The 27,776-nt window shown below is 38.0% G+C and overlaps 1 protein-coding gene across 2 annotated transcripts in view; it reads right to left on the bottom strand.

The window, feature by feature from the left end:
* Positions 1-26,985, bottom strand: part of pof1b (POF1B actin binding protein) — a 37,827-nt gene extending 10,842 nt beyond the window's left edge. For both annotated transcript variants that reach the window (XM_066645676.1, XM_066645677.1), the window contains exons 1-8: positions 26,475-26,985; positions 25,079-25,150; positions 7,825-8,030; positions 6,502-6,535; positions 5,789-5,869; positions 5,449-5,541; positions 2,639-2,752; positions 1,062-1,214 (exon numbers count right to left, since the gene is read on the bottom strand). In XM_066645676.1, the coding sequence (XP_066501773.1) occupies positions 1,062-1,214; positions 2,639-2,752; positions 5,449-5,541; positions 5,789-5,869; positions 6,502-6,535; positions 7,825-8,030; positions 25,079-25,150; positions 26,475-26,855 (1,134 nt within the window). In that variant the 5' untranslated portion in view covers positions 26,856-26,985. The remainder of the gene's footprint in view (positions 1-1,061; positions 1,215-2,638; positions 2,753-5,448; positions 5,542-5,788; positions 5,870-6,501; positions 6,536-7,824; positions 8,031-25,078; positions 25,151-26,474) is intronic.
* Positions 26,986-27,776: the final 791 nt, after the last annotated feature.

Here is a 27,776-nt window from a genome sequence, read left to right as displayed (position 1 = left end):
AGCTTTAAATAAAAACGGTTTAAAATTGATTTGACCAGAGGTGGATGGGTCCCTACTTTGAGTCTTCATTCCTCAAAAAGTTTCTCCCTCCGGCTGCCAGGGAGACTTTCCTTGCCACTTTCTCCTTTGGCTTGTTCAAGTGGGGTTATTCAAGCAGCTTTGTGACACCATCGGGTTGTAAAAAGCACTATATAAATAGATTTGACTTGACTGAGTTTATGTTTAACTGGTTTTATGTTTGACACTATGTTTAAAATGTTCTGTTCGTCCTTTAATGATGCAGTGGTTACATTCTCAAGCCCCCATCTGCTACACTCTCAGAAAAACGTACAGTAATGGTAAAAGTTTGGTCACTAAAGGTACAGTGAAAACAGTGTAAATGTACCTTTAAAGGTACAACACTGTTTAAAAGTCCAGTTTTGTTCCTTAAAAGGTACATTACATTCTCTTCTCCAGAAGGAGAGATAAATGTTTGTAATCTTTCATTAAAGAACTGTGTGTTGATATCATACTCCGCATTTCATCTCCAGGACTTTATTATGTTTTTTAATATGACAATTTTTATTTATTCTACTTATTCCTCTTCTTCTTCATCTTTTGGCTGTTCCCATCCGGGGTTGCCACAGCGGACCAACCGCAATCTGCCCACCGATCTGGCACAGTTTTTACGCCGGATGCCGTGCCTGATGTAACCCTCCCTATTTTATCCAGGCTTTGGGACCGGCACTGCGACGCAATGCATTCCAGTGTCTAGGTACACACACTACAATTTTTAAACCTACAATTGTAATAAACTAAGGTACAATTATGTTCCCTAATTAAAGGTAGAGATATGTTCCCTTGAGGTACCACCACAGTGACAAGTTTTCTGACAGTGTAGACTGCAACTGCTGCAAACTAAGGTGGACAGAAAATTCAAATAAGCAGCTTAGAACATATCTGCTGGGCAATTATAGGCAGAATAAACAGAGCTATTAAGAGTTAAGTTTAGTTGTCTGAATTAATTTTATGTGTTTACTGTCAGCTTATTTCTTTTTATTTTCCTGCAGTGGAGTTCCTACCTTCTTGCGCAGCAGCTCGTTCTCCTGCTCCAGAGCCCTCTTGCTGCCCTCCAGCTCCTTCAAGCGGAAGTCTTTACTGGAGTCTGTGCTGCGGTTGCTCATGAGCTGAGTCTCGAGGGTGCGCTGGCTAGTGTGGCTCTCTTTCAAAGTGCTCTGAAGGATTGAAGGGATAGAAGTATATTAGTGTGTGTATATTAGTATGACCATCCACATTATATACCTTAAATATATATAGTTATAACAAATTTTAGCACAGTTAAATTGACTCATGTACAGAAAAGTTCAATCCCCCAGGTTTTCAAATATGCAGACAGAGCTCAGTGCCAAGCGCTGAGAGTATACGGCCATGAAGCATTAACACTGTGTTCTCGAGGGATGAAGACTTCTTTCTTCTGGGTCGAATGTGAGTAATGTTTGATCCACGATTTATAATCCCACGCTATTAGTTAATCTTATGAAAGTTCTTGTGGCTGAATGCAAAGAGAGAGATCGTCACAGAAATGTTCTAGTCTTCCTAACAGCATAGGAAGTTGGGAACGCCATTAAATATGAAATTTCCCATTAACAGGTGGCAAAATCAGGTCCAGAAAGGAAACACCTTTCACAGAATTTTGTTAAATTGCCACCTCTGAGCATGGATACAGATGATTAGAATAGAAAGAATTCCTGGAGAGAGTTTTTACCTTTACATTTGCAACCTCTGCCTATGATTTTTGCCAAAAAGAAAAAATGAGGCAAAATGTCTACCAGTATTAATCTGTATTGCACAAATAAAACCTTTTAGCAATGTGTGGTGAACTCAAGTCAGATAACACTTTAGTTTAGAAGTAAAATTCAAGAGCTCCAAGTACTAAACACATTAAATATTTTTGGTAAACAGGTATACAGTTTAGCAGAACTCCTAATTAATTAAAATGTATTATTTAAAAATGTCCTCTTTTCATTTCAAGTAAAATTGTGACAAAAAAAACAATAATTTTGAAAAAAAAACAAAAAACGCATATATTAAATAAAGTCCCTAATGACTAGAAGAGTCATACCTCTTAAAAAACACTCTGTTCAAAATGAAACAGCTCTTAATAACTCAGTTACAGGTCCAGGTCCGGATTAGACAGCATCTGGGTCCAGAATCGGACCGAGAGCTGCATATTCGTGAGCCCTGTCCTATGTCATCACTGCCAATACAACATGTATTTTCCAGCTCTTCAAACACCAAACACTAAATCAACAGTAGGCCAAAATGGTCTCAAAAGAAACAATGCATAATATTTTGGCCTTAAAATAACAATTTAAAATTATTATGATGATCCATTGCCTTGTAATAGGGAGAAAAGAGGCTCTGTTGTTGCTACTCTGGGTTGAATAATATGAACTGCACTATGTAACATTTGGAGGAGGGTAGGAAACCACCTTCTCCTCACTGATTTGAGTACAGAGCAATCAATCAATCAATCAATAAATAAATAAGTCATTTTGGAGCATTTCTATTGGTGTATCTATAATTAAATATCGACACTGTATAAACAGCCTCTGAGGTATTTAAATGATGCAGACTGAAATGAATATTTCACTTGTACCTGTAGTTGTCGGTTGTTTTCACGTACAGCATCCAATAATCTGTCATACTGTTTTGCCTGCTCAGCCTTAAAGCTCAGGTCCCTCTGCAGCTCTTCTTTTTCACTCTCCAGACGCTGTACACACACAAAGACATAAAGTCCATTAAGCTGGCTCTTATTCAAATGGAAAATAATTTTTTTTTTGAAGGTCAACAACTGGCTTATGTATTAGGATATGTTGGTTGTAAATTATACGTAAATAAAGGTGCATTGCTTGAACATTGTATGCAAAAAAAAGAAGCTAGTGCCTGAGCTTGTTTCCATGTTCCTCGCTGATTAATCAAAACTGCCCCACTCATTTCTACAAAATGAAAAACTGAAAATCTAATTTCAGTTTTGTAAATCTTAACAAATCTTTTTTTTTTTGGAAATCTTAACAAAAAATCTTTTTTTTTAAATAACTGAGAGGAATTACGTTACAGCCCCAATAAATAATAAACTACAAGACATTACATTATATGACAGTATTATGTAGTGTTACATCCTCAGTACATAATATTCATTCTTTCATGTATTCATTTCTGTAACTGCTTATCCAGTTCAGGGTCGCAGTGTGTCAAGAACCTACTCAGAATCTCTGGGCGCAAAGTGGAATCACACCCTGGAGGGGGCGCCATCACAGGGTATCACACACACTCACATTCACACCTATGGATACTGTTGCATAACCAGTCAACCTATCAATGTTTGCTTTTGGCCTGTGGGAGCAGACCGCAGCACCCAAAGGAAACCTAAGATGATGCAGGGAAAACACACCGATTTTATACACACTGTCATGCAAGGAACGGCTCAAACTTACAAACACAGGACCCTGGAGCTCTGTGAGAGTAACACTACCATATATATATATATATATATATATTCATTCATTCATTCATTCATTCATCTGTAACCGCTTATCCAATTCAGGGTCACAGTGGGTCCAGAGCCTACGCGGAATTATTGTGCGCAAGGCAGGAATCCACCCTAGAGGGGGCGCCAGTCCTTCACAGGGCAACACAGACATACACACACACATTCACTCACAGACAGTCACTCGGAGCGGAATCGAACCCACAATCTCCAGGTCCCTGGAGCTGTGTGACTGCAACACTACCTGCTGCACTACCGTGCCACTGAATATATATATTCATTCATTATAATAATAATATATATTCATTCAATTTAAAAAACTGCAGGAATGTTAGATGTTTAGGAAATGATGAGCAGATCTGTGGAAGGTTAAAAACGACTAAGAATGCTGCACTGCTTTCAAAATTAAGTAAAAATGAAACTCACTGTGTACCTATGATTAAATGACCACAGACTTAACTGACTAGGCATTTTCCAAATATTTGAGAACTGAGTTGACAATGAGTTAAACTGTTTGTCTTCAGTACATACCAATGTGGGTAGTGAACACCTTTAGCTTAGAGCAAGAGAGGTGACATATCTGGACAACAACACAGAAAATGAGAACAACACTTCTCGTGTAACTGTAAATCTTTGGATATTCTGGAACTAGATATTCCACCTGACATGTAAGCACATGTTTAGACGTACTGCCACACACATCACTGAATAGAAACTTTAGGTATTCGTGTTGGTTTACTAACGGCTTACGGTAGATCAGACGGCAAATTAAATGCTTGGGAGTTTCCTGCAACATAAATCATACCAGTGCATAATATGGTGATGGCATATATGTGATTGTGTGGGTACCAAAATGCTGACCTTGCACAAAAATTGACCTTGAATTGAAATGGTTGTGTTTAAAATTTTTAATGGCTGCTGATGTAATAATTAGGTTTGTAACAACAGGAGCTTCTCATTATAATCACATTATAATCATATTGTTTATGTAATAAAAAACCCTTTTTTATAAAATTAAGAAGTCTCCTCACCATTCGCTAACTCTATTTAGTTCATAAGCCGGACATATATTTACAAACAGTCTTTCTCTTGCAAACCCCCAGTAAAGGAGTAAAAATACAAAGTTGCTCGGTTAGGCTTCTTCATGACAAAGAGGACTCCAAACGTTGAAAAGCATGAACCGAGATGGGGATATTGCTCTATTCCTGCTCCATGGGTAGGTAATATTGATTTATTTTTGCTGTAGATGGAACTGGCTCTAAATTCAGGAGAGTGCTAACTGCATGAAACTGCAAAAAAACGAAACAACTCGAGTAACAAATTAGCTTCTGTGGTAATTCAAACAGTGAATAAAACTTCCAGGCAAGTTTAACTTAAGCCACGTGCAAACAACAGTCATTTTTTCTCCTCAAACATACCGTTTCACCTTAAAAGTTGCAAAGCTTCTGAATGTAAACAAACAAGGGAACAGTTGTAGATGCTTCCTTTAAGACAACACACCTTGTTTAGTGATGCTTTGGAACACAAACCTGCTTTTTTGCCTCTGAATATGAAATAATTTAATTTTGCAGTCAAAATGACAGAGGTTTGAATGGGAGAGCTTAAACATCTATTTTTTATGCCAACAAATCTCACCTTTAAATGTACCTTTAAGTAAAAAAAAAACTAGATTAAATATCCTTTTTAAGTTCATGCCCACATCATATTAAGCATCATTCATTATTTCTGGTCATGTTATTTTCATTATATTTGTAGTTTAGTCATAGTCTAGCAACATTTGCCTTCTGACTTAAAGGTCAATCTGATTTCACACAGGCTATATTTGGATTTGGACATTCCTTTTGGCCTGCATTGATATAAAGGGTAAATTTTTTGGGCAAACATGACAGTAAACAGACAAAAAGAGGGTGCATGCTTACCCTCAAATCCTCCTGCAGGTGCACCAGCTCTTCCCTCAGGCTGCTAAAGGTGGTCAGAAGAACCCGCATGGTCTTATCAGCTGTCAGACGTGTCTGAATAGAACAGAGGAGACACAAAAGAGATAATTAGGGAGAGAAATAGATCAATATCTGCAGAACTAGTGTTTTGTTAAGGAAAAAAGGTTGCAAAGACCAAACATGTTACTATGATTAATCCACAGCAGACTAAATGTAGGGCTGACTGACAATAGGGAGTGGTCGAAATGGTTTGTTGACTGTTTCCACAAGTCTGTGACAGGCATATGATCACACTCCAACACACACCAGCCAAAAGACACACCTGTAGGAGGTAGCGGATTTGCTGCTTGGTCAGCTCAGACAAGCCTTTAGGAATGAGGGCTTCTATCTCTTCTTTCTCCACCTGTCCCACATAGATGCACACACCCACACACAAAGTTTAAGTAATGCATTCTCTGATGTCATTTTATTCTCAGCAACTGATAAGCTTATTTGCAGCATTTTTTTTATTAATTTCTAGATAAATGTTAATTTTCAGCATCAGGAAAAAGTGGAAAGCACTGAAAAAGACATTCACACATATCACACATAACAATTAAAGTTAATATCAGATATTCCAGTGTTTACCATTTACCATTATAAAAGTATTTATTCTTCTCTGAAAACTTTTAATCCTTTAAAAAAATCTGCAGATATATTTTCCAGTAAGTCTTTGAAATTGGCTACTCATGATCCATACAACCTCTACATTCAATGATGTTGAGGTCTGGGCTCTGAGGTTACCACTTCATCATATACTCCATATATTTTTTTCCCAGTGATGACTTCTAGGCATTCTTTCATTCCCTTTCACAGTATTAAATGCATTCTTATTATTTCATTGCTTATGTAAATAAATACACAGCCTCACAATGTCGTTCATTTGTTCATTGTCTGTAACCCCACAACATCATGACTAACCTAGCCCTTAACTGTGAAACTCTCATTACCTAAAACATAGGTGTTGCTAAGCCTGACTGAGTTGCCACTCCTTACCTTGTAATCAATGGTGGAGTCCAGCAGGTGTTTTCTGAGGGGGAGAACAAGACAGAGCATGAGTAGTGTGACACTTACAGTCAAAAGAGAACAAAAACCAGGAGCTTTGCAAAGCAGCCAGTACAGTGAGAGGGGAAAAAAAAGAAGCTTGGGTTTATTCAGTGAATCACACACTTGTGTCATTACTCCCAACAGGGTCAGGAAAAGGGAAGGGTTTCGGTTTTGTGAGCTGTGGCTGTTTAAAGATTAAAATCATGTCTGAATCATTTATTTCCAGGTTAGAGATAAGACATTTTCGGCTAACAGAGATAGCAGTATCAGTGAGATAATGGCAAGTATTTCCTCAGAGATTCTGTCATTTCATTTTCAGTGACTGACTGATTATACCAGGTGATCTTGATGAGAAAAGAGGTGACGTAACTGGCTATTACGACATATTGTGATAAAATTACTATATTATGATTTCACTTAATCATCAATCTGTCCCTTAATACATGCTTGAATCTGTGCACTCATATCTAAATTCATGGCCTCATGACAACCAGTTTAAATATGTGCTTGGTGGAAGGCTGACACAGTTATAAAATTACACAGCTTCAAAGAATGAAATAGATTAATGGTCCAATCAATCAAATTCAAGCAAATTCAGTATGTAACAACAGCACATAATACTTCTACAGCTTTGGTGGAAAGCTACACTAGTTTCAAGCTTGACAAAGCCCTTACAACTTTAACAAGTTCCTGTAATTAGACAAGCTGGCACATGTGCCAGTGCCAACCAACCCCAAAATCAATGTGTGAACTAACCTCAGCCACATCAGAGTGTAGTTCTTGGAACTGGAACAACTACAGCACAAACACTGCACAATGTCACACAGACATAGCACAAAACTGCTATCAAAGATTTGCTTTCAAATTCCATGCAACTAAATCATGCTGCACCACCTTCAAAAGCTACCATGGTGTGATTAAATTCCAGCTTCTTCTTTTCCGGGAATGCCTGACATTAGAAGTTAGAAAATGTCAAGATATGATTGCATTCATACACCAAAGTGGCCCCAATATATTTCAAATCATTCAATGCTTCTCTGTAGAGTTTAAAAAAACCTTGATATGCACAAATAAACATGGGTGTCCATAATGGATGCACCTAATAATTTCTAAATTTACTCATAAGGGCTAAGGGCTGCTAATAGTAGATTAAGAAAGATGAAATAATTAAGAATATATGGACATATATTGTCAAACATTTCATAACCAAAGTAGTTGAACAGCCAAAATTAGCCTTTGCTTGAAAAATGTGAAATATTGTAGCACTCATACCGTCCACGGATTTTGGCCACATGTTCAGAGATGCAGCTGTAGATGTCACTGTTCTTGCGGTACACTTCGGCGAGGAGCTCGCCAAAGAAGCGTATGTCTAGCTTTGCCAGTGGCTCGGGCTCCACTACCTCTGTCTTCAATTCATACTTCAGTTCATTCTTCAGATCCAAATTCACTTCTGAATGTGTTATAGGGCTCTCCACCACCTTCCAGTAAGAAAAAGATAGAAAAAAAATGATAATGCACTATGGAACAGCTGTTATAAATTGAATAGAGAATGCAGAATTAGATACACGACATTTACGTTTCAGACATTTAGCAGATGCTCTTATTCAGAAAGACTTAAAAAATGCTTCACTCTTCACCCAAAAAATATCCTTAGCTAATTTGTATAGACTAGAATCCAAAACATACCTCAAACTTAGATGCTGTCAAATAAAAATGTCAATATGGACACCTAGATACACAATGCTCTCATACTACACTTTACCTGAATGTCAAATTAAGTAAGAGATGAGTAGACTTAAAACTTAAGTTTTAATCAGTGTAAAATAAGTACTCATTTATGTACTCTTGAAAGGGATGGGTCTTCAGTTGCCGTTTGAGGACCTCTTGTTCAGACACCCAGATGAAGTTAAGTGCACCACTTTGGTGCCAGGACCTAAAAAAGGGTGGATGCTTGTGTTCCGTGCATATTGAAATATGATGGGTCAAGCCAAGCTATTCTGGAAGGTCAAAAAATCCTTAGTAGGTATTGAGTTAAAGGCTAAAATGAAACCAAAATCAGACTTTCCATCATGTAAGGAGCTGAGAAAGAGATGGCAGGCAACTTCTGACCCATTTCTCTTAGAAAACAGGAGCTTGAAGTGGCCCAAACCTGCAATATATGTGTCATCTATATAAAGCACACGCTAATAGCAGAAAGCACAGGAAGTTCATTAGGTACAGGCAGTGTTTCTTCTGCTTAACCTGACAAAGTTGGCCTCAGCCCAGCAACTAACTCCTAAAATGCACAACGTTAGTTCAAGAAATAGCCACAGTCCCAGAGGAAGTCCCATCATTTTCTGATGACTAAGAACATAGCTCACCAAAGTAAGAGGTTGTAGGTATTTCAGCTCCCAATAAAGCATTCAGTAAAATGAATAAAACAGTTCAGTAAAATGACATGAAATATTAAATAAAATAATCATGTAAGTTAGAGTTAAAATTGTAATACCAGGATTAACAGCCCCAGTTATTGTAGCTGCAAGCTTAGGTCCACTTACCCCCCACCCACCCACATACCCCCAAACAAGAACCAAAAAAACATGTGCGTGTGTGGGTGTGTTTGTGTTTGTCAAATGTACTGGCACAACCCGGCACTGTCTGACGCAAGTTTGACTGACTATTTAGATATGCGATTTGTACTACGCAGAGCTTTAACTCAAATAAAAGCCAAGAACCCATCTTTCTTACCTCCTTTCTTATGAAAAATAGTTGCCTGACTAACCTAAAGCATTTTTTTTTTTGCATATCTGATCCACTTCTAATAGCGACCACCAAAGATTCAACAGATGCTGTCACTATGGAGATGTTTACACGGTTGAACTCCACCTTTGGATTTAAGCCAATAAGGGTGTGGAGTAAAGTAATAAAACACAGAACAACAATGTTTTTTTTAAACTACCAACTAAGGATTTTAATAGACTGTGGGAACTCAGCTCTGAAAAAGTTTTTTTGTTTGTTTTTGTTTTTATATATATATATATATATATATATATATATATATATATATATATATATATATATATATAAAATAGGTAGTATGTTTCGTAAGATAAAACGAATTATATCTTAATTTCACTGAATATAAACTCTGAATATCAGTGAAGTTCATCTTTAATCACTATTAAATAAATTAATTACAGGGTGCTCTTTTTCCTGAAAAACAGAATGCATCTGAAAATGAGATTGGCCTACTATCTCTCTGATATGCCGAGAAGCACAAGTGTTGTTGTTATGCTCTGGCTGTCACATTTAACTTTGAGGAATGTCAATGTGGGCAGATGTTGCACGCAAAACGTTTTTTTTTTTTTTTGCTTAGCTTTATGCCGCTGAACACCGGGGTGTGTCAAAGTAGTCAGACCGGATTCCGCTGAGCCGTGAGAGTCAAACAGACGCAACAGGTTCACACAGGGTCTAAGCTGAGCAGGACAGACCTGACTCAAGAACACTTCATTTCTGTAGCTAGTGGTAACTTGCTTAAACGAGCTCCACCCCTTATCTGTGATCAGATTAGAATCTAATTACTTACAATAGCATACCTGTACCATAAAGCACAGCCAACATATTTTTTAGAATGAATAACCATCTAAAACAATATGCCGCAATGTGAGACACGACAAGAGTGACAATGATAATGCAGTACTCCAGCTGGGTATAGACTGTCTAAGGCCTTGTTTTTTAAGGGTACCTCAACTCCAGTATATGCAAATTGGCAGGACAACTTGTCTGCAGTCTGAACAGCAAAAAGGTAGAAACAAAAACATTCTATCCACACTTTTTGGTGGTTTGAAAGCTGATACAAATCTGAGATCTGAACATGCAAGACAGATTGGATTTCATGTGGGGTTTTAGTTTGTTTGTATTTGGTGTTTGGGGATGGTGTGTTATTAACGTCTGCATTGCAAGCAAAGTTACTTCAGCCTGAACATGCAAATGGGATACAATCACATAACTGCAGAGACTAATCTTAGGTGATAATATAAATTTTCAAAAATGATTATTGTCTACAAAATTATGCAATAAACATTATCTTAAATGTAGTTATGAAGGTCAACTCCTTAGCTATATGCTAATATTTGCTAATATTAACCCTTTTTCAAAACATTTAAGCAATAAAAATTCCTTCACTACTAATCTTACCAAAAGTATTACTCAAGATCATACTTATACTGCCCACAAATTCCAAACAAAACCAATGAGGCCAATGTGTCCTGGTAGCTCTGGCAACAGAGGCCTTGAGGTTAAAGCCGTCAAAATAAAAGTCCCCCCAGTAGGGTGGTGTGTATCGTTTGCAATAATATTGGTATAATTTTTAAAACAATAAAAACATATGGTGGTTATAGTAGTATTCAGACTTGTTTACATAATGATTCCATGCTGTATACATTCATTATGTCAGACATTGAAGCACAGCAAAAATATGAAGGAAAGTCTCTCAGTGGTGGAGGAATTTATTCCAAAAAAAGGGGAGTCACTTCAGTAGTGTGGAGGTGGTTTGGTTACAAAATATCAGATGTACAATAAACCACTGTAAGATATGGAAGAAGTCTGTAACAGCAAAATGGGGAAACACAACATCTGTTTCACCACCTCAAGCAGAAATACCCCAATAAGTACAATGAAAATTCAAAAAAGTTCAACAGCCAATGTGAACTCTAACCCAAGCAGACAGACTACACTGTATAATTGTTCATGGTTACTGTTTATATGCATCCACAACATTTTCTACACTTTAGATTTGTGGTAGATCGTATTACGTATTACATGCAGTAAATACAAAAACTAAATCTGGCTAGAAACTAGAAACATCTGGCTAGCAAGTAGAGGAATGAGCAAAACAGCTAATCTAACTAAGGTTACGGCTTACATTAGCTATATTAATATATATTAAATATTATGTTGTGTCCTTCAGATATTGTTTTTTCAGCTACAAATTGATGACAATAATTATATAAGTCCTGGGATAATAACAACAAAATTAAATTACGACTTTTTGCTAACCACTCAAGAAACGACTCTGACTCCACCAGAGACCAAGTTGAAGAGACCAACTTGTGAAAAACAACGATAACTAACTGAAATTAACAGTCTCTGTAAAATATCTGAACAACAATCAATGTACTCAGCTTTAAAAGTGTTTTTAAATGTGGCACTGCAAGTTTTTGTTTTCTTCTTAAATTGCACAAGCCTTGTAAGAACTTTTCAGAAACTTGGTGCTGGCGACAGTAAATGAACACACAACTTGAGGCAGCTTTGACATTGCTGAGAGTTTTCAGTGTTTATTAGAAAAATGATTTGAGTGGCTTATGAGCACAAAAACAGAAACTGAGTGTTTTACGAAGAGTTGACACAGCAGACCAGGGTCAAGATGATTCAGAGTGGAGAGTCTGACATCTGTAGAAGTGAGAACCTTCCTTTAGGACCAGGTTAAGGTAAAAGCATTGTAAATTGGCCCAACACACACACACACACACACACACACCAAAACCTTATTTAGCAGACCAATGTCAACTCAAAATAATTTTTTTTTGAAGGTAGCTCTTTATAAGTAGGTTATCATTGCATATAGCTTCATTTGGAAACCTATCTTTTTATAATCTGTTGGACTTTGATCATTTATTGAACTTGCAGGTGAGTTGGGAACAATGAACAATTGTTAGTTAAAACACAAACTGTGTCAGACTCCCTCACTGTTCTGATCCTTTCTGAAATAATTTCTCATAGCCCTACTTAGAATTTCTTAAAAAATTGCATTTCGTAGTTACAGTTAGTACTAAAACAAGTTCATATTATTTTTCTTGTTCTCATTGTCAGCTTAAGCGCATGTATGTTTTGCAGCTGTAGAGGTGGGTGTCTTACACACTGGGCGTGTCAGGAGAACATTCCTGTCATTCTGCAGCAGAACGGGAAGGACTGACAGCAGGTTGTGTGGATTTATTCCCAATCAGACTGTACCTAAACTGGTTTGTCATAACAAAAGTCAAAGCTAAGATGAGAACTGAAGCGTACAGGACATTTTTCTAAGCAGTATGTCTTAAAGATTTTTGCACTTAGTACACTGTATAAAAGTGAAAGACATCCATGTTGAGTGGCATAGATTTGGCAATAGGTGGTGTCATGATATATTCTGCAGTGAAATGACATAGCACTTTATGACAACTGGCTTTGCAGCTCTGGAACCCATTTTACTTTTTAAGGGCCAGTAAAAACATATCACTCTGGTCATAACATGCTGTCATTTCACCCTAAAAGATGTCACGAGACAACTTTATGTCAAGAGAAATCGGACACTGGGCATTGTCGTTATGTCAACTTGATATTTAAGTTGACAAAAGCAGCATTCATGAAATTTTGGAACACCTGTGGAAGCACTTAGAAATGTTTGTGTAAACCATCATGAAAGCCTTATGTACTTGTCATGTAGCCTTCAAATCAGTGCCCAACAATTAAGTGTCTTTACATTGGCATTGTTAACTTAGGAGAGTTTGGTACACTCAAACACTTGTGTGTGCCAAGACCTGGAAAGCCACCAAAACTTCCACCATCAGATACTACACTAAAAGCTTAATCTTTGAGAGATTTCATCGTTCAGATTGGGAGGGGTGTAAAATAATTACAGGTATTGTAGTTCCTCTCATTGTGAAGATGAGAACTCTCTATGGATCTGAGGGTTTGTGGTTAGCTGGACAATGAAAAAGTGCAAAGAACTATGGAGGTGTGAAAAAAAAAAAAAGGTAAAGTATGAGAATCCAAAAAAAGGAAACATTATTAGGCAACAAATATTGGTCATTGCCAAGCAGTCCACTAAAATCTGGACTCATTATTTCACTTAACTTTGCAGGACAGGAAGTGTATGGAGGCAGATGATGATAGATTAAACTAAATAAAATCAGCGAGTGAACACTGTATGAAGAACTGACAGCAGAGCCCTGCCCTCCATCTCACTAGATAAAACGTAATGAGTCATAACATGTACTTTAGACGCTTGCCCCACCTCTTCAGCTTTGAAATCGGATACTGTATAGTAATAAGTGCAAATGCGATTAACATAGTTCATTTTCAAATAATGTGTAGCCTTTATGCACGTGCACAAGCACATAGCAACACACTTCCATTTCAATATTCAGCTTGTGCTTAGTGTTTTGCATGAAGTCATAGGCAACATGCCTGAAATGTCTACCCATGATTATTATCTCATCCACTACATGCAAATTTGGATTGCTCAAAATATGTTCACTGACTCTGACAGCAGTACTCAATTCCCACATTTAAACCTGTTCTGAGTTTCACTCCAAAATACATTTCCATGTGAAATTACTCTAATGGCCTTGAAAGACAGGTATTGAGATGCAGCCATGTAGCCATACTGTAAAAAAAGCTAACTTTAATTATGAAGAAAGAAAGCAAGGAGCAGGCAGTATTTGGGCTTAGTTTATGATGATAACTGGCAGAAATGTATCAAGCGCCAGATAAAAAACATAAATATAAGGCCTCCTTAACATGAACAAACCCTAGACCCCTAAATAAACCCCTAAACAGCAAACAGGGGGAGACGTGTTTCATGATTGAAGCTCCCCCATGAGTCTCAGCTCAGCCCAGCATCTGCCGAGCATACGGTACTTCCAGATTTCAAATATTTATATGCAGCCTCTTTACAACAGAAGCACCTATATTTGGTCTCGATATTCTCACTACATCCATATTTTATACAGTGGATTCGATAATGACTATGATGAAACACTTCTAAGACCATAATATATCTCTTTTCTTGTAGGACACCATTACAGTAAATCTTAATTAATTATTTTTATTAGTAGTAGTTATTAAATTATAAGCAGTTTTTAGATACATGAATAAACTTTTTTATACATTATTGAATTTCATGAAAGTCAGCTAAACTTTCCTGTTTAACCAGAAGAGATAAATTTTGCTGACCGGAAATATTACAAACAACTGCACAAGAACCACTTTAAACACAGAGTATTTGTTTACACACAAACGTAGTGTCATGTGACAGATTTCCATTACGTGCTTGTTATGACAAACAAACATGATGAGAGTGATGCAAATTTTTTAGCATTTATAGAAATCAAATAATGTCATACAGTTTCTTAATGGACAGTAAACACACTGTTGTATATGGCTGACATACGTTATTTCTAATGTAATTGTTCTCATGGAGGAAAAACAAAATATTAAAATAAGAAATAAAACAGAAACGTTCCATATCAGAATGGAATAAAAATGTCAAGAACACCATACATGGCAGGTTTGATCATTTGTCAGATGTGGCAGCAGTAACCAAAACAGAAGTGAAGCTTAGCAAACGGTCAACTGCTTGATCGGATACATACTTTCAGAAGCCAGCTATTCTGTACAGCTACACAACTGTCAACTATGCAGCCAAATATGAACCGCACTCCTATGCACAGCTGAACAACTACACTACTGTCACAAAAAGCACTATAAGGACGGTTTCTATGACAATGCGTATTTTACATTTTTATTTATTTTCATAGGTCTGCAAAACAAAACTGTCAGACACTACTTTAATTCTATAATTCTAGCTCATTATATTATCGTTTGCATAACATATTAATTTGATGCAGTGATAATGTCTAAGTTTACAATAAACCCTACCTCCAAGGTGTTGCTTGTTTTCCACAGAATGGTACAAATATGAGTCTTCATCTGCATCTCAAAGTTTTACACAGAGTCCTGTAATATTCTATGTTACTCATAAGAACACTACACATAAGCCATGTTTCTAATTTTTATTAAACTGGTACAAATGTGGTTCTGTAGTTGGAGCTTAAATGACATACAGACAGGAATGTCATATCCTACTGCACAGGTATTAGATCACAGTATAAAAGCTACAGTAAAGTATGTGACCCAAGAAGAATGTCCATCTCCTCTCCTAGATAATTCCATGTAATGCTGTTCAAAATTGTTTGGAATGCTATTCCTTGCATTCATAAAATACACAGATTGTAGAGGTGTACAAAACTACTAAGCCTTTAAATGTGCAATGCCTCTCAGAATTTTTTCTGAGCACAAGGCTTTCCTGTGTCAGTTGAACAGGCAGAAATAGGTCAGTGCATGATGCAAAGGGTTTTCTGTTACAAAGTAAGAATGGAGGTCCATCACTGTGGCCTACAGAATGAATAGAGAGAAAGAGCAAGAGGCAGAAAGCTCTTTTTTCAAACTGAAGCTGTGCCAGGCCTTGTGACGCCTGAGTTAACAGATTCAGCACTGAGAATCTCTACCAAAGCATGACTGATAAGGAACGAGAGTGTGTCGAGATCAAAACTGTTGGAGACTGTAGGCGTGATTAAGCTACATTTGATGTGATAAGTTCACGGCAGATTCCACAGTGAACTCAAATCTGCTTTCATTATGTGGCATGATCTTTTTGCTGAATGTGGTGGCAAAATACAATCCTCCTTTTGGCTGCTGTTTAGTTCCTAACATGATTTTTTTCAAACACTGTGCTTCATTGATTTCACATTAAACCAAGTCAACCATTATCATGTGTAAGACACACAGTTTTAACCAGTACGCTTTTTTTTTTAACTCATCACAAAGAGACAGACTTCCAGAGGTACTGAGGGGGAGGGGAGTAGACAAAAAGTGAAACAATTAAAGAACAATGTTTCTCAAAGTAAATTAGCAAAGAACGTGGGGATTTCTTCACATATAATGCATAATGTACTACATTAAACACTTATGGAAGCCACTTTATGTGAAGACAGTTTGTCACTGCATCTACATTCAAGTTAAAACTTACAAATGCAAAGAAGAAACCCTATTTAAACAGGATAAATAAATGACGCTGCGTTCAAAATTTGAAATTTTGTGGATTCTGCATCATCTGGGTTAAGGATGGAAGCATTTATCCGGATTTTTATAAGTTCACAGTCCAGAAGCCTGCATGATGGTACGGGGGTGTAATAATGCACACGGCACATCTGTGAAGGCATGGTTAAATCTGAATATGCTGCCATCAAGACAATATCTTTCTCTGAGAAGGCCTTATTTATTAGACAAGTCCAATCCACATTCAGCCTAGATTACAATAGCATGGCTCCTTAATAAGGGTCCAGGTGCTAAAGTAATCCAGACCAGTCACAAATTGAAAAACAGCTGCTGCATTATGAAATGAAGTGAATGGAGACCCGGCCAGTTGAGCAGCTGAAATCCTATAAAAAGTTTTGGAAAACTACAAAATATAAACTACAAAACTACAGCAACTGGTCTCCTCCGTTCCCAAATGCGTGTTGTTAAAAGGATAGGTAATGCTACATTTGCATACTTTTCACTTTTCAACATACCAACATTTTTAGAAATGGGATCTCTTAACAGAGCAGATGACATGTAGTACTTGGAAGTGTTGAAAGAATGTGCTCATAAATTGCAAAAAGCCTGTGGTTAAACCCTCAGACTAGGGCCCTACTTATTTTATGAGCAAAGTTTTTTTTTTTTTTGTTCAAAACACAGCTTACAATCTACCTAGACTCAGGTGCTTATCTGTTGACCCTCTAAGTGTTTTAGTCACAGTATTCCTGAGAATAGCAACAGACATGTCTCAAGCCAAGTCAGACGTGAAAGAAAAACACTGGTATTTCAAAAATTGACATGAATATAAGAGGCTAAAGCATTCTTGTGCCGGTTAAAAGTAAAAGACAAAAAAAAGCAAAAATGGTAATAATTTAGGGATCATTTACTTATTTCAATAAAAAGAAGTGTGGGAAGAAACCTCGCTCAGACAGGGTGAGAATACACCGAACTCCTCACAGACAGTCACCTGATGCAAACATCCTTGGTGTGATATGTGATAAGTTACATTATCGTAGCTTATACAGAGGAAACTGTTCAAAAATCACGGCTGTTGAGCTGCACTGGTTGAACATGCTCAGTGCTGACATGCTTTTGCAAAAAGGCACCCATGTTATGGTGTACACTTTAGGATATCCTCAAACCTCAGCATCAGGTTTCAGACAGACAAAATGGCATCGGGTCTTCATGTTTCAATCAGGCCAAGCTACAGATAGCAAGGCAATGAACAGTTACATTTGCTAGATTAATTATATTTCTGTGTTGAAATTAATGATTACAACAGACTATAATGATAACATTTATGGGACTGCCATATTACAATCCTCATTTCTGAAAAATGTTGTGTAAAATGCAATAAAAACAAGTCTATTTGTTATTTCCCTTGAAGCAAATCATGAGCCCGTGTTTACAGCTTCTGCTCACACTATTAAAAAACTAGCTATTAAATACCACTACTGTTTCACAACAATAACCAAATAAAAATTAAGTGCACTTGACAGCTGGCAATATTCTCTCATAAATGGCAATAAATGTTGAGTTATAGACGTTTAAAGAATGTAACTATTTTTTCCATTCTGTGAGCATTGTTCATTCTTAATTAATGTAATAAATTACTTGCATTATGCATTAAAAAAGCTTGTTCAACAGATATGGGTACAGTACATGCCATTTAAAAGAGCAATAAGAAATGTTTACTACCAAAACCACTTACAACTTTATTAAACAAAACAAAAGTAAAGTGATTCCATCACAACAATCAGTTTGCTTTGTTGTCCCTAAGTGAAAAAGTTTATACCCCACAGATTGGGTCTCCCTGATGGGAGCAGCCATATTTCAAAATAAAGATTTAGTATAGTTACATACAGGCCCCTAGGTGACAGTAATATTTATTTCATAGCATGAAAAACAATCACTTGAGGAAAAATAAATACTAAGTATTAAGAAATGCTGTATAATATTTAGTTTGAAGGAGAAAATAAAATACTACATACCTCTACCTCAACAGGACAGACCAAATCCATCTTATGTAAGTGAAACTGTACCTGACTACCTTAGCGTGCCTGAGGATTATAGCTCTGAGATAATTATTTTAAGTAAATTACAGTGTAGCTAATGGCATCTTTGAAGACTGGTTTGCCTCTTTGCCCAAATTCAAACAAATGAACAATGCACATGACATCTGCCAACATGTGAGAATAGTTGACTTAATGTTCTCATTTATTGTAAATAAAAAGGTACTTCTAACCATGCTGCATTAGAAAGTCTAATGTGAAAATGGAGCATTTCTTCTCCAAATACATTTACTCTATCCTACATTGTATATCCTAATTGTAGACTCCCTTTATAATTAATGAATTCTGACACTAAGGTGAAGCCATTATAGGTGAGTCTAAAGTCACCATGTGCATTGACAAACAGCTAGCCGGCTTACAACTAGTCACTCAGCTCCAGTCCTGCTCCGGGTGACTGTCTGTGAGGAGTTTAGAGTGTTCTCCCCATGTGGGTTTCCTCCAGGTGCTCCGGTTTACTCCCACGGTCCAAAAACACACGTTGGTCATCACCTTTGGAATGAGCTGAAGTGGCTTCTGTGGTCCAGGACTCATCATCCAACATCAGGACCTCATTTCACCAATAATCATTTGTGATTAACTGCCCTTAAACCATCACAGCTAAAGGTTCTGATATCTAATATAAACCTACCAAGAAGACAAGCAGCAGCAGCAACAGGAAGACCAACTCAATACTGATATCCTTTTATTTCACATGAAATGGTGGATGAGCAGCTCCTCCATTTCTTAGAATTTTATGTGTGCAAAGCTGGGAATGGGGTAACAGTCGAATTCCACATGTACAGACCAAATTTACAGTATGATAGGTTTACGCCTGAGGAAAACTGCGTCCACAAGATTAACTATCAGCACGCTTCAGCATCAGCTATTTTCTGCACATGTGAAACATGTCTGTGCAGGGTTTTCATAGGTCCAGTTACTTGAGAGACACCTGGAAACTTAGAGAGCAGATAAGAATGCATCATAAGTGCATCATATAACCAGGATTCAGTGTTGTGTCTTTGGTCATATCCTTGTATTCATGTGTGAACATTTCAAATTGTAGTACGTTTAAATAATATATTTAAACAAAATTAAATTTTCAGCAAAAAACAGTTTATTTCCGATTCTTAGTTTGTGTTTAATTTTTTTTTCTGTTAGCATTCATCTTGCTTTGTGGCCTGGTGAGGTTTATCACAAAAAACCCAACACCATTCATTCATTCATTGTCTGTAAGCTCTTATCCAGTTCAGGGTCGCGGTGAGTCCGGAGCCTACCCGGAATCATTTGCCGCAAGGCAGAACACACCCTGGAGGGGGCAACCCAACACCACCGCATCAAAAAAGCACATTTTAGAGTCATACATCCTTGACCTTCGATGATGAAGCTAGATGCATTAAAGTTCTAGAAGGAACTCCATACTAAGTTAGTTTTTCTTTTTCTTGGCTGCTTTTTCATTATCAAAATCATTATTTGCTCATCCTTAAATATGGATTTGACTAGTCCATATCCTCTGAATATCAGTGACCAAATCCATCCCAATTCCATAATCCACAGTTTTCTGAAAACTGCCTAATACTCCTGACAGGCTGAACAGAACCTCTTTTTAGGGGTATTAAAACTGAACATGATTATGCCATACCCTTTTAAATTTTTTGCCGTTAACATACTTTTTATAGATTGTCAACAGCCATACATTCACATTCTTGTCCTGAAGCCATTTGTTTCTATGGAGAAATGTTTAGGATCATTGTCCTGCTGAAAGTCATACATGGACACAATTTTTTTTTTCCGTACCCATATTTGTTCAGACAAGGGAATTAATTTGGTCTTGGCTATTTTACTTGAACTTACCCTTTGTCAAAGAGAGAAAACAGGGCCTACTTGACAGCCAGTGGCTCAAGTAAAATCAAAGTTGTGTTCATGAACTCTGTATTTTGGCAAAAGGCCAGTCAGAAAGGGGTATCTGAAGTCCTGTAAGGTCTGTAAAATCCTCACACTGCTTCAATAGCTTGAGCTTTAGTTTTCCCCCAGAATGTACATACTGAGAAATAAAATAGAGTTGTGAAAATGTTGTAATGCATAGCTCAGGCCGATACTGTGCTTTGTACTTAACCAAATTGATAAGCATATATTTTTAATAATCACACATAATACTTGGGTTTATCAGCCCGTCTGGTCCTACTTTGTTCAAGAATAACAATTATTAAATTATCAAATTTTGTCTTATACCATGGTAATTTAAGAAAACAGAACTGTCCCAAACCTAATTTCATTCATTCATTATCTGTAACCGCTTATCCAATTCAGGGTTGCGGTGGGTACAGAGCCTACCTGGAATCATTGGGCGCAAGGCGGGGAATACACCCTGGAGGGGGCGCCAGTCCTTCACAGGGCAACACAGACACACACACATTCACACCTACGGACACTTTGGAGTCACCAATCCACCTACCAACGTGTGTTGAACACCAATCCTAATTTGCAGGTCTTAAGTAATATATGAATGGATGCTCATGACCGTATGTCATGAAGTCATTCTTTTCCCTTCTAAAAGCCCTGACCGTCTCTGTATTAAGCTTAAAATATTGTCTGCAGGATTATGCCTACATTCAATGCTATCCTGATCCAATTGTAATTACAATGCACTACTCTGGAGTGTTACAGAGTCTTCGCTTGCATTTTCCCTGTTACATAATTGCAATATAACTTCAACCAGGCCTAACCTCTATGCACAGTGTAGTTATAACATATTTTGAATTACTATGTAATATTAGATGATCGCCAGTGGTTTATGTGTTCATTTGGTTAGAAGGCAAAATGTAGCCGAACAAATACATCTGCACTCGAGCGATTTCTGTCAGAGAGGAGATATCATCTAAGAGGGTCCCTTTGTTTATCCAGTTCTCATCAGACCGAAAATCTGTGTTGTAATCATTACAAGAGCCTTTAAAAGTATGCAGTCTGTATGAGGTGAATAACTGGCTGTCCTTCACACTGAACATTTCATGATGAATTGCTCCAATAGAAATGCTCCAAAATTACTCTGAATAAAATCTTTATAATGACTTCCATTGAAAATTAAAATTTTATTCTTCTCCTGTATAAAGGACCTTTTTTTGGAGATAAATATATTTCCTTAGAAATAACAATTATCTATAGATTTGCCTACACTTGTTCAAATGCTCACAATATTCAATACTAATTATCAGCCCAGGGCTATTTTGCATATTTACCATTGTTGTGACATGTGCCAGAAAGTGCTGCTTCTGAAATGCATTTGCCTTTTTCCTCCTAGTGCTTGGCCTGAGGTGGCATGGAGAGAACTGACAATGACTGTAAGACAAGGTTGTTTTAAGGATTTCTTCACTGTTCTATAAACTATTTAAAAGTTGCGAGAGAGAGAGAGAGAGAGAGAGAGAGAGAGAGAGAGAGATTCCAATAGTATTAAATGTGAAATAGTATACACATTTTCAGCAAGAACACTGGGTTCTTAATGAAATGTGCGTGACATGCTTTAGTCAAAATACCACAAGAATCAAACAGCACCTTTCTTAACTGTCCGAAACAGCCCTGTTCAGACCAACCGGTTTCAGCATGTGTTCTTTAAATGTCAATTACCAATAGCAAAGTTAATTAAAATATGAAAGCCCAGAATGAGATGAGGAGGTGGGCCAATCTGGAAAGTCTGCTCTCTACGTAGGAAGCTGAGGAAAATCAGAATGACTTGTTTTATCCTTTGTTTTCTGAATAATTCTGACTTCAAAAACAGACTGGGTGGTCTTATTTCACAGTCTGTGTGTGGGTATTCAGCTACACAAATTAATGTGCAAATGCACTGAAAAAATAGATATTTTCATATGTCACCTGTAATTACAGTGGCTGACAGAAGGACTCTAAATGCCTCCGGATAATTCTGGCACAGAAAAAATTTACAAGAGTTTTGCAAAGCTGAATGCAGCTTCAGGATCTTACAAGACTTGCATACTTTCTACAGTATGATTCTGCCAGTAAAACAGCCACAGGCTTGGTCATGTGTTGCATTCGTCTGAGGAGTTTGCTCAGCTGCCATGTGCACAACACAGGGAACTGAGCCTCTGTGCAACAATGTGGTTGTTTGTTTTCTCTCCTCGATTACATCATAGTATTCCCCGGAGCTAAGCGAATGTTGTCTCCCCAAGAAGTATGCTGAGGCATTAAACAAAATATATACACATACATAACTCAGAATGCAGTCCAGAACTAGACTTAACCCCTGTCTGGAAAACCACGCATACATGTCCAATGGTTTGTGAACATGCTTAAGTTAGTGCATTCAGCTACTGAAAATAAGGAAATGTGGCTGTGTTTTCAGGCAGTCACCTTTAAATTTCAAAGTTGAGACAAAATGTCCCTTCATCACCTCCCCGGCCAGTGGAAGCTTGGTGATTCATCCCTAAATATCAAATATGATATTGAAATGATTTATTTTGCTTTTGTCCCCATCCACAAGGATCCTCTTATTTTTGAAAACAGAATTTAGTGTCTGCGGTTTGGCCTCCCGTTCGAAAGAAAACTGCATTTTAGGTCACTGAAAACTGAGGTTTTCAAAAACGCTGGAGAAATTTTTGAACACAGTTATCACACGGTATGCCCGTCTCTGGCTGAAATGTAAATACCTCCTCACCTCCTATAGCGAAGTATGTAAACATTTAAATAACAATGTACATGCAGCTAGCACTAGTTTACAGATTCCCACATGTGAATAAACATAAATCGTGCTATTAGAAATATATAATGCACTATTAAGCTCTAGATTCTGTATTTTCATGACTTTGGAAGTGCACTACCAAAGTCTACTACTACCATAGGCACTATGAAGTGATTTGAGATAAAAACCACTGTGTTTTTCTCATGCGTCGTAATGTTTTGATGCCTCTTTTTAAGTGATACTATGGCCCCCTAATGGAAATTTGTTTTCGTGTTTGCCTGTACAGGAATATTTTCAAAAACGGAGAGAGGAAAATCTTTTTTTAAAAATAAACCGGTCCGTGTGGATGGGGCATCAGTCTAGTGTTGCTTTGTTTTCTTCTGTTAAGGTGTTGACACTGGTTTTCTTAAGCTTTACTGTATGATACTTAGCATTGAGCACATTGACCCTAAGCTCATGTGATGTATGTCCCATTTTATTTCATGCTTCTCTATGGAACAACAAAATGAATGACTGGGTGAAAGTGAAATGACTGTAACTTATTTGGCAAACACTCTTAAACAGAGCGACTCATTCATTCATTGTCTATAACTGCTTATTCAGTGCAGGGTCGCAGTGGGTCTGGAGCCAACCCGGAATCATTGGGCGCAAGGCAAGGAACACACACTGGAGGGGGTGCCAGTCCTTCACAGGGTAACACACACTCACACCTACGGACAATTCTGAGTCACCAATCCACCTACCAATGTGTGTTTTTGGACTGTGGGAGAAAACCTGGAGGAAACCCACGCGGACACAGGGAGAACACACCAAACTCCTCACTGACAGTCACCCGGAGCGGGACTTGAACCCACAACCTCCAGGACCCTGGAACTGTGTGACTGTGACACACTGCCTGACAAAACAATCAAATTTCCTTATTTGCTTATGATATGGGTTTGCAAGTTAGATGTTAGTCATTTCCTTAACAGGTTCTGTGATGAAGTCATCGGTCTAAATGATATTGCATCTTTACAAAGAGCAAAAGAGTGTTGGAAATTCATATCAGTGCAATGACTTGACCAACAAACATCCAGATCTCAATTTGTCTGTAAATTTGTGGATATTAAAACAACTGGAACATGACACTGCAAAGACGGCCTGTTAATCAGGATTTGAGGAAGTTGGAAATAACTTTATGAATAATTTATTTTTAAAGAGAGAAGTCTAGGCCTCAAAGAATTCAAGCCCTAGCTGTGAAATTTTTTTATCTTTAACTTTCCTTAATATTGAGTGATTCCATAATATCGTTCCTCTACTAGTTCTGGGGGAAAATGCCATTATTTAGAATAACGTACCATGTATGAGGTCTGTTTTACAAAGCCAGTGTTTTCAGCTGTAGACAATGATTGGTTTCATATGTGTGATTTACTCATTAGATACAAAAGCTTGCTCAACGTCCTCTAAGTGTGGAACATTCATCACTTTGGTCTGGGTTAGTACTTCAAAAAGCAGTGATCAAAACTGTTTCACCAGCAGCTTTATTACTGTCAAAGCCAGATTAGGGCGTTCCCACACAATGTCATCTGGGAATGAATGCAACCAATCCTTCTGGCTGACACACCCATCACACACCCTGCAGGTACTGCACTGTTGATTAACCCATAAACCCCAATGAGAGACACACACACACACTAAAGCCTATTCACAAAGTCACAATATATAGAATAGTGTTCATCAGTAAGTCAGTATGGCATCTCCTGCCATAAAGAGTCAGAATATGTTTAAATAAACACTGTGCAGAATGAAAAGAGGAAGACAACTGTAGGTCTCAATGCGGAAATATGTGTGGGTTTCTGTGGCTGGACTCATTACTGTGTATGAAGTCCAGGTGACTGTCAAAACATCATTGTTTTATGGTAGAAGGACTTACCTCTGTGGGTTCAGGAGTCTTGGTCGGGCTTGACGTTTGGCTGAACACAGATGAAGCTTGGCCATTAACATTCTAAATGAAAGAAGAAGCACAAGTATATTAACATTAACATTTCATCATGGGACAGGCACCAGAGCGCGTGTGAAAAGAGTGCATAAATCATTCAGATGACCTACAGAACACAGCTTCCTGACTCAAACATGAGGAAAGTAAACAAGCAAGGTAGCCTTCAGCAAACTAATCATTTGTGGAGACAAGCTATAAAAAGAACATGTCTTTTTGGTGCAGCCATGTGTCGGTACATAATCTTTCATCCTGCATCTGACGGTCAAACAAAAGCATGAAAAACTCAGATTGTAAATACGGGATCTCATATCACATTTGGTCTAGCAAGACAGGGTTAAAAGCAGCCATTGTGATTGTTATGGTAGGGTTTGACCAGTAATTATAACGTGATGCAAGACACACTCTTTTCTCAAACCTTATCCAAACTGGTTTGAACTGGACATAGACTGTAATAAGATAAAACCTCAGCCTTAACATTTCAAAAGGCATGAAAACTGAATGATTCGTGACAAAAGCTTATTTAAATATGTGCATTTTCGCCGCATGAACAAATATTATTTATGACCATGTCTGCAGATGTAAACTGAAAAAGAATAATGTTGATGGGAGCAAGTACTGTTCACATTAGTGCAAATAATAACCAAAAGTGCTGTTTATTTAAGGGTATAGTGACAATTTCACAGTTGTTTTAATTTACCTGAATCTAGTCTGAACCCGTCTGAGTAGGTTAAGCATTAATGGATTTGTCAGATATTGCAAATTATAGTTTATGAAACCTGCTAGCTTTAGTTCAACTGTACGTCTGTCGTCACTGTCCAAAGAAACATCATGCACCTCCATTTTTGTCAAATTTTGGTACACATCAAAATTTCCATGACGAATGGACCAGTAGAAATGCTCCATAATTACTTACAAATATAGAAATCTGTGTTAGAATTGGCTTGAAGGGGGAAAGTTGTATATATATATGAGACAAATGAATTTATTTTTTTAGGAATTTTCTTTGAGATGTCTTTCTAAACACTGAAATGCACAATATTGTACGTGCTATACACACCCCCACACAGGCACATTACTCCAAAGATTATTCCCCACACCTTGCAGAGTATGCAGTTAATATAATAACTTCCATAATCAAACACTGCTAAAATATTTTTCCTCCAGCCAAACTTGTATACATTTTTGCACATATTTCGCGCACTATTTGACATCGTGTCTTTGTCGCTCACTGGGAGCCTGTTTCACATTTTAACTCGTCCGTGATAATTCCTCAAGCATTTACTTCCTTCAGTTAACAGGTGAATGTAAAGAGGAGAGGTGAAGCTCTCACCAGCTGCCGATAAGTGTCCGTTTCGTCCGCGCTGCTCACACTGAGCCTCTGTATGCCCTGCATGGTCTGAACACCCTGGACGCCCTGAACCGCCTGTAAATAAACCGGGTTCACCATGCTGGGTGCCTGGTTGATGAACATGTACGAGTCGGAAGCTCTCTGGACGGTCTGAACGGGTACCAGGTAGCGGATATTTCTTTGCAGCGTTGTGTCCATGGCGCCGTTCACCAGCTGTATGGACTGCAGCGGGGCTCCAGCCGCAACGCTCACCGTGCGCAGCCCCGCGGCTCCGTTTATACCGAACTGCGTAGGTGAGATCATCGCGGACATGACCGGCTCCGAGCTTACGCTCACGGTGCTATGGACAGGAGGAATGCTCATCTTCACAAGCAACTAAACTCCACAGTGAAACCTCACTTTTCACTGAGACACGAGGAGAAGACAGAGCGCGGAACCGCGGCGTCTGGGTCGAAGAAACCGACAATGAAAGCCGCGCAGCTCTACCTCAGCGACTGCGCTCTCCCAACTTCGTTTTATGGGCGGAGTTTAAAACTCTCCTGTTTCTCCCAAGCGCTCGAGAGCTGGCGCCTGATTGGAGGAGAGCAGAAGAAAGAGGCTGAAGTCTACCGTAAACAGTAGCACAGACCAGGGCCGAAGCCAGGGTGAGAAAATATAGAAGACAGCTCAGGGATTGTTACGTTTACTCAAAACTAACAATGACTACCCATTTAAACATATGAATATTACATAGAAAGAGACTAGGGTCTATTATGTAAAACCCGGACAACTGATCTCCTACCAATAGCAACGGAGGTTGGGTCATACCCTCTCTGTGATTTTGAACTTTGCACTATGGGGTCTCAAAATGGCGCGAAGACATCTTTACCACGCTAATGCCATGTGATATAGAGTAGCTCGCCTGACTCCTAATTAAAAATTAAAAGCAACATTGTATGAAAAACAAACATATTCAATGAATGCACATTAAATTTGCTATGTGTAATGCTTTACGACCCACAAAATGTGAAATAAACCCAACCAGACAGTCAAGTGTCGTCTAAGTCTGAAAACAAGGGGAAAAGTAAACTTTACTGATTTTGACTACATTTTGACTTACTGACTACATAAGCCCCTTTCACATGTGAATTCCAGAGACACTCCATAGCATCAGGTCCAGAGATGTCAGAGTGGTCCTTTCACACCTGCAGACACATTCTCACCTGCAGACACATTCTCACAAGTGGGAAATACTCTGTGTGCTTTTGCTGGGGCAACACCTGTAAAGTGCGTGTAGGAAATATT

This window comes from Hoplias malabaricus, chromosome 15, assembly GCF_029633855.1.
Source record: "Hoplias malabaricus isolate fHopMal1 chromosome 15, fHopMal1.hap1, whole genome shotgun sequence".
NCBI lineage: Eukaryota > Metazoa > Chordata > Actinopteri > Characiformes > Erythrinidae > Hoplias > Hoplias malabaricus.
Note: the sequence above shows the minus strand (reverse complement) of the source record. Positions and strands in the feature narration are given on the sequence as shown.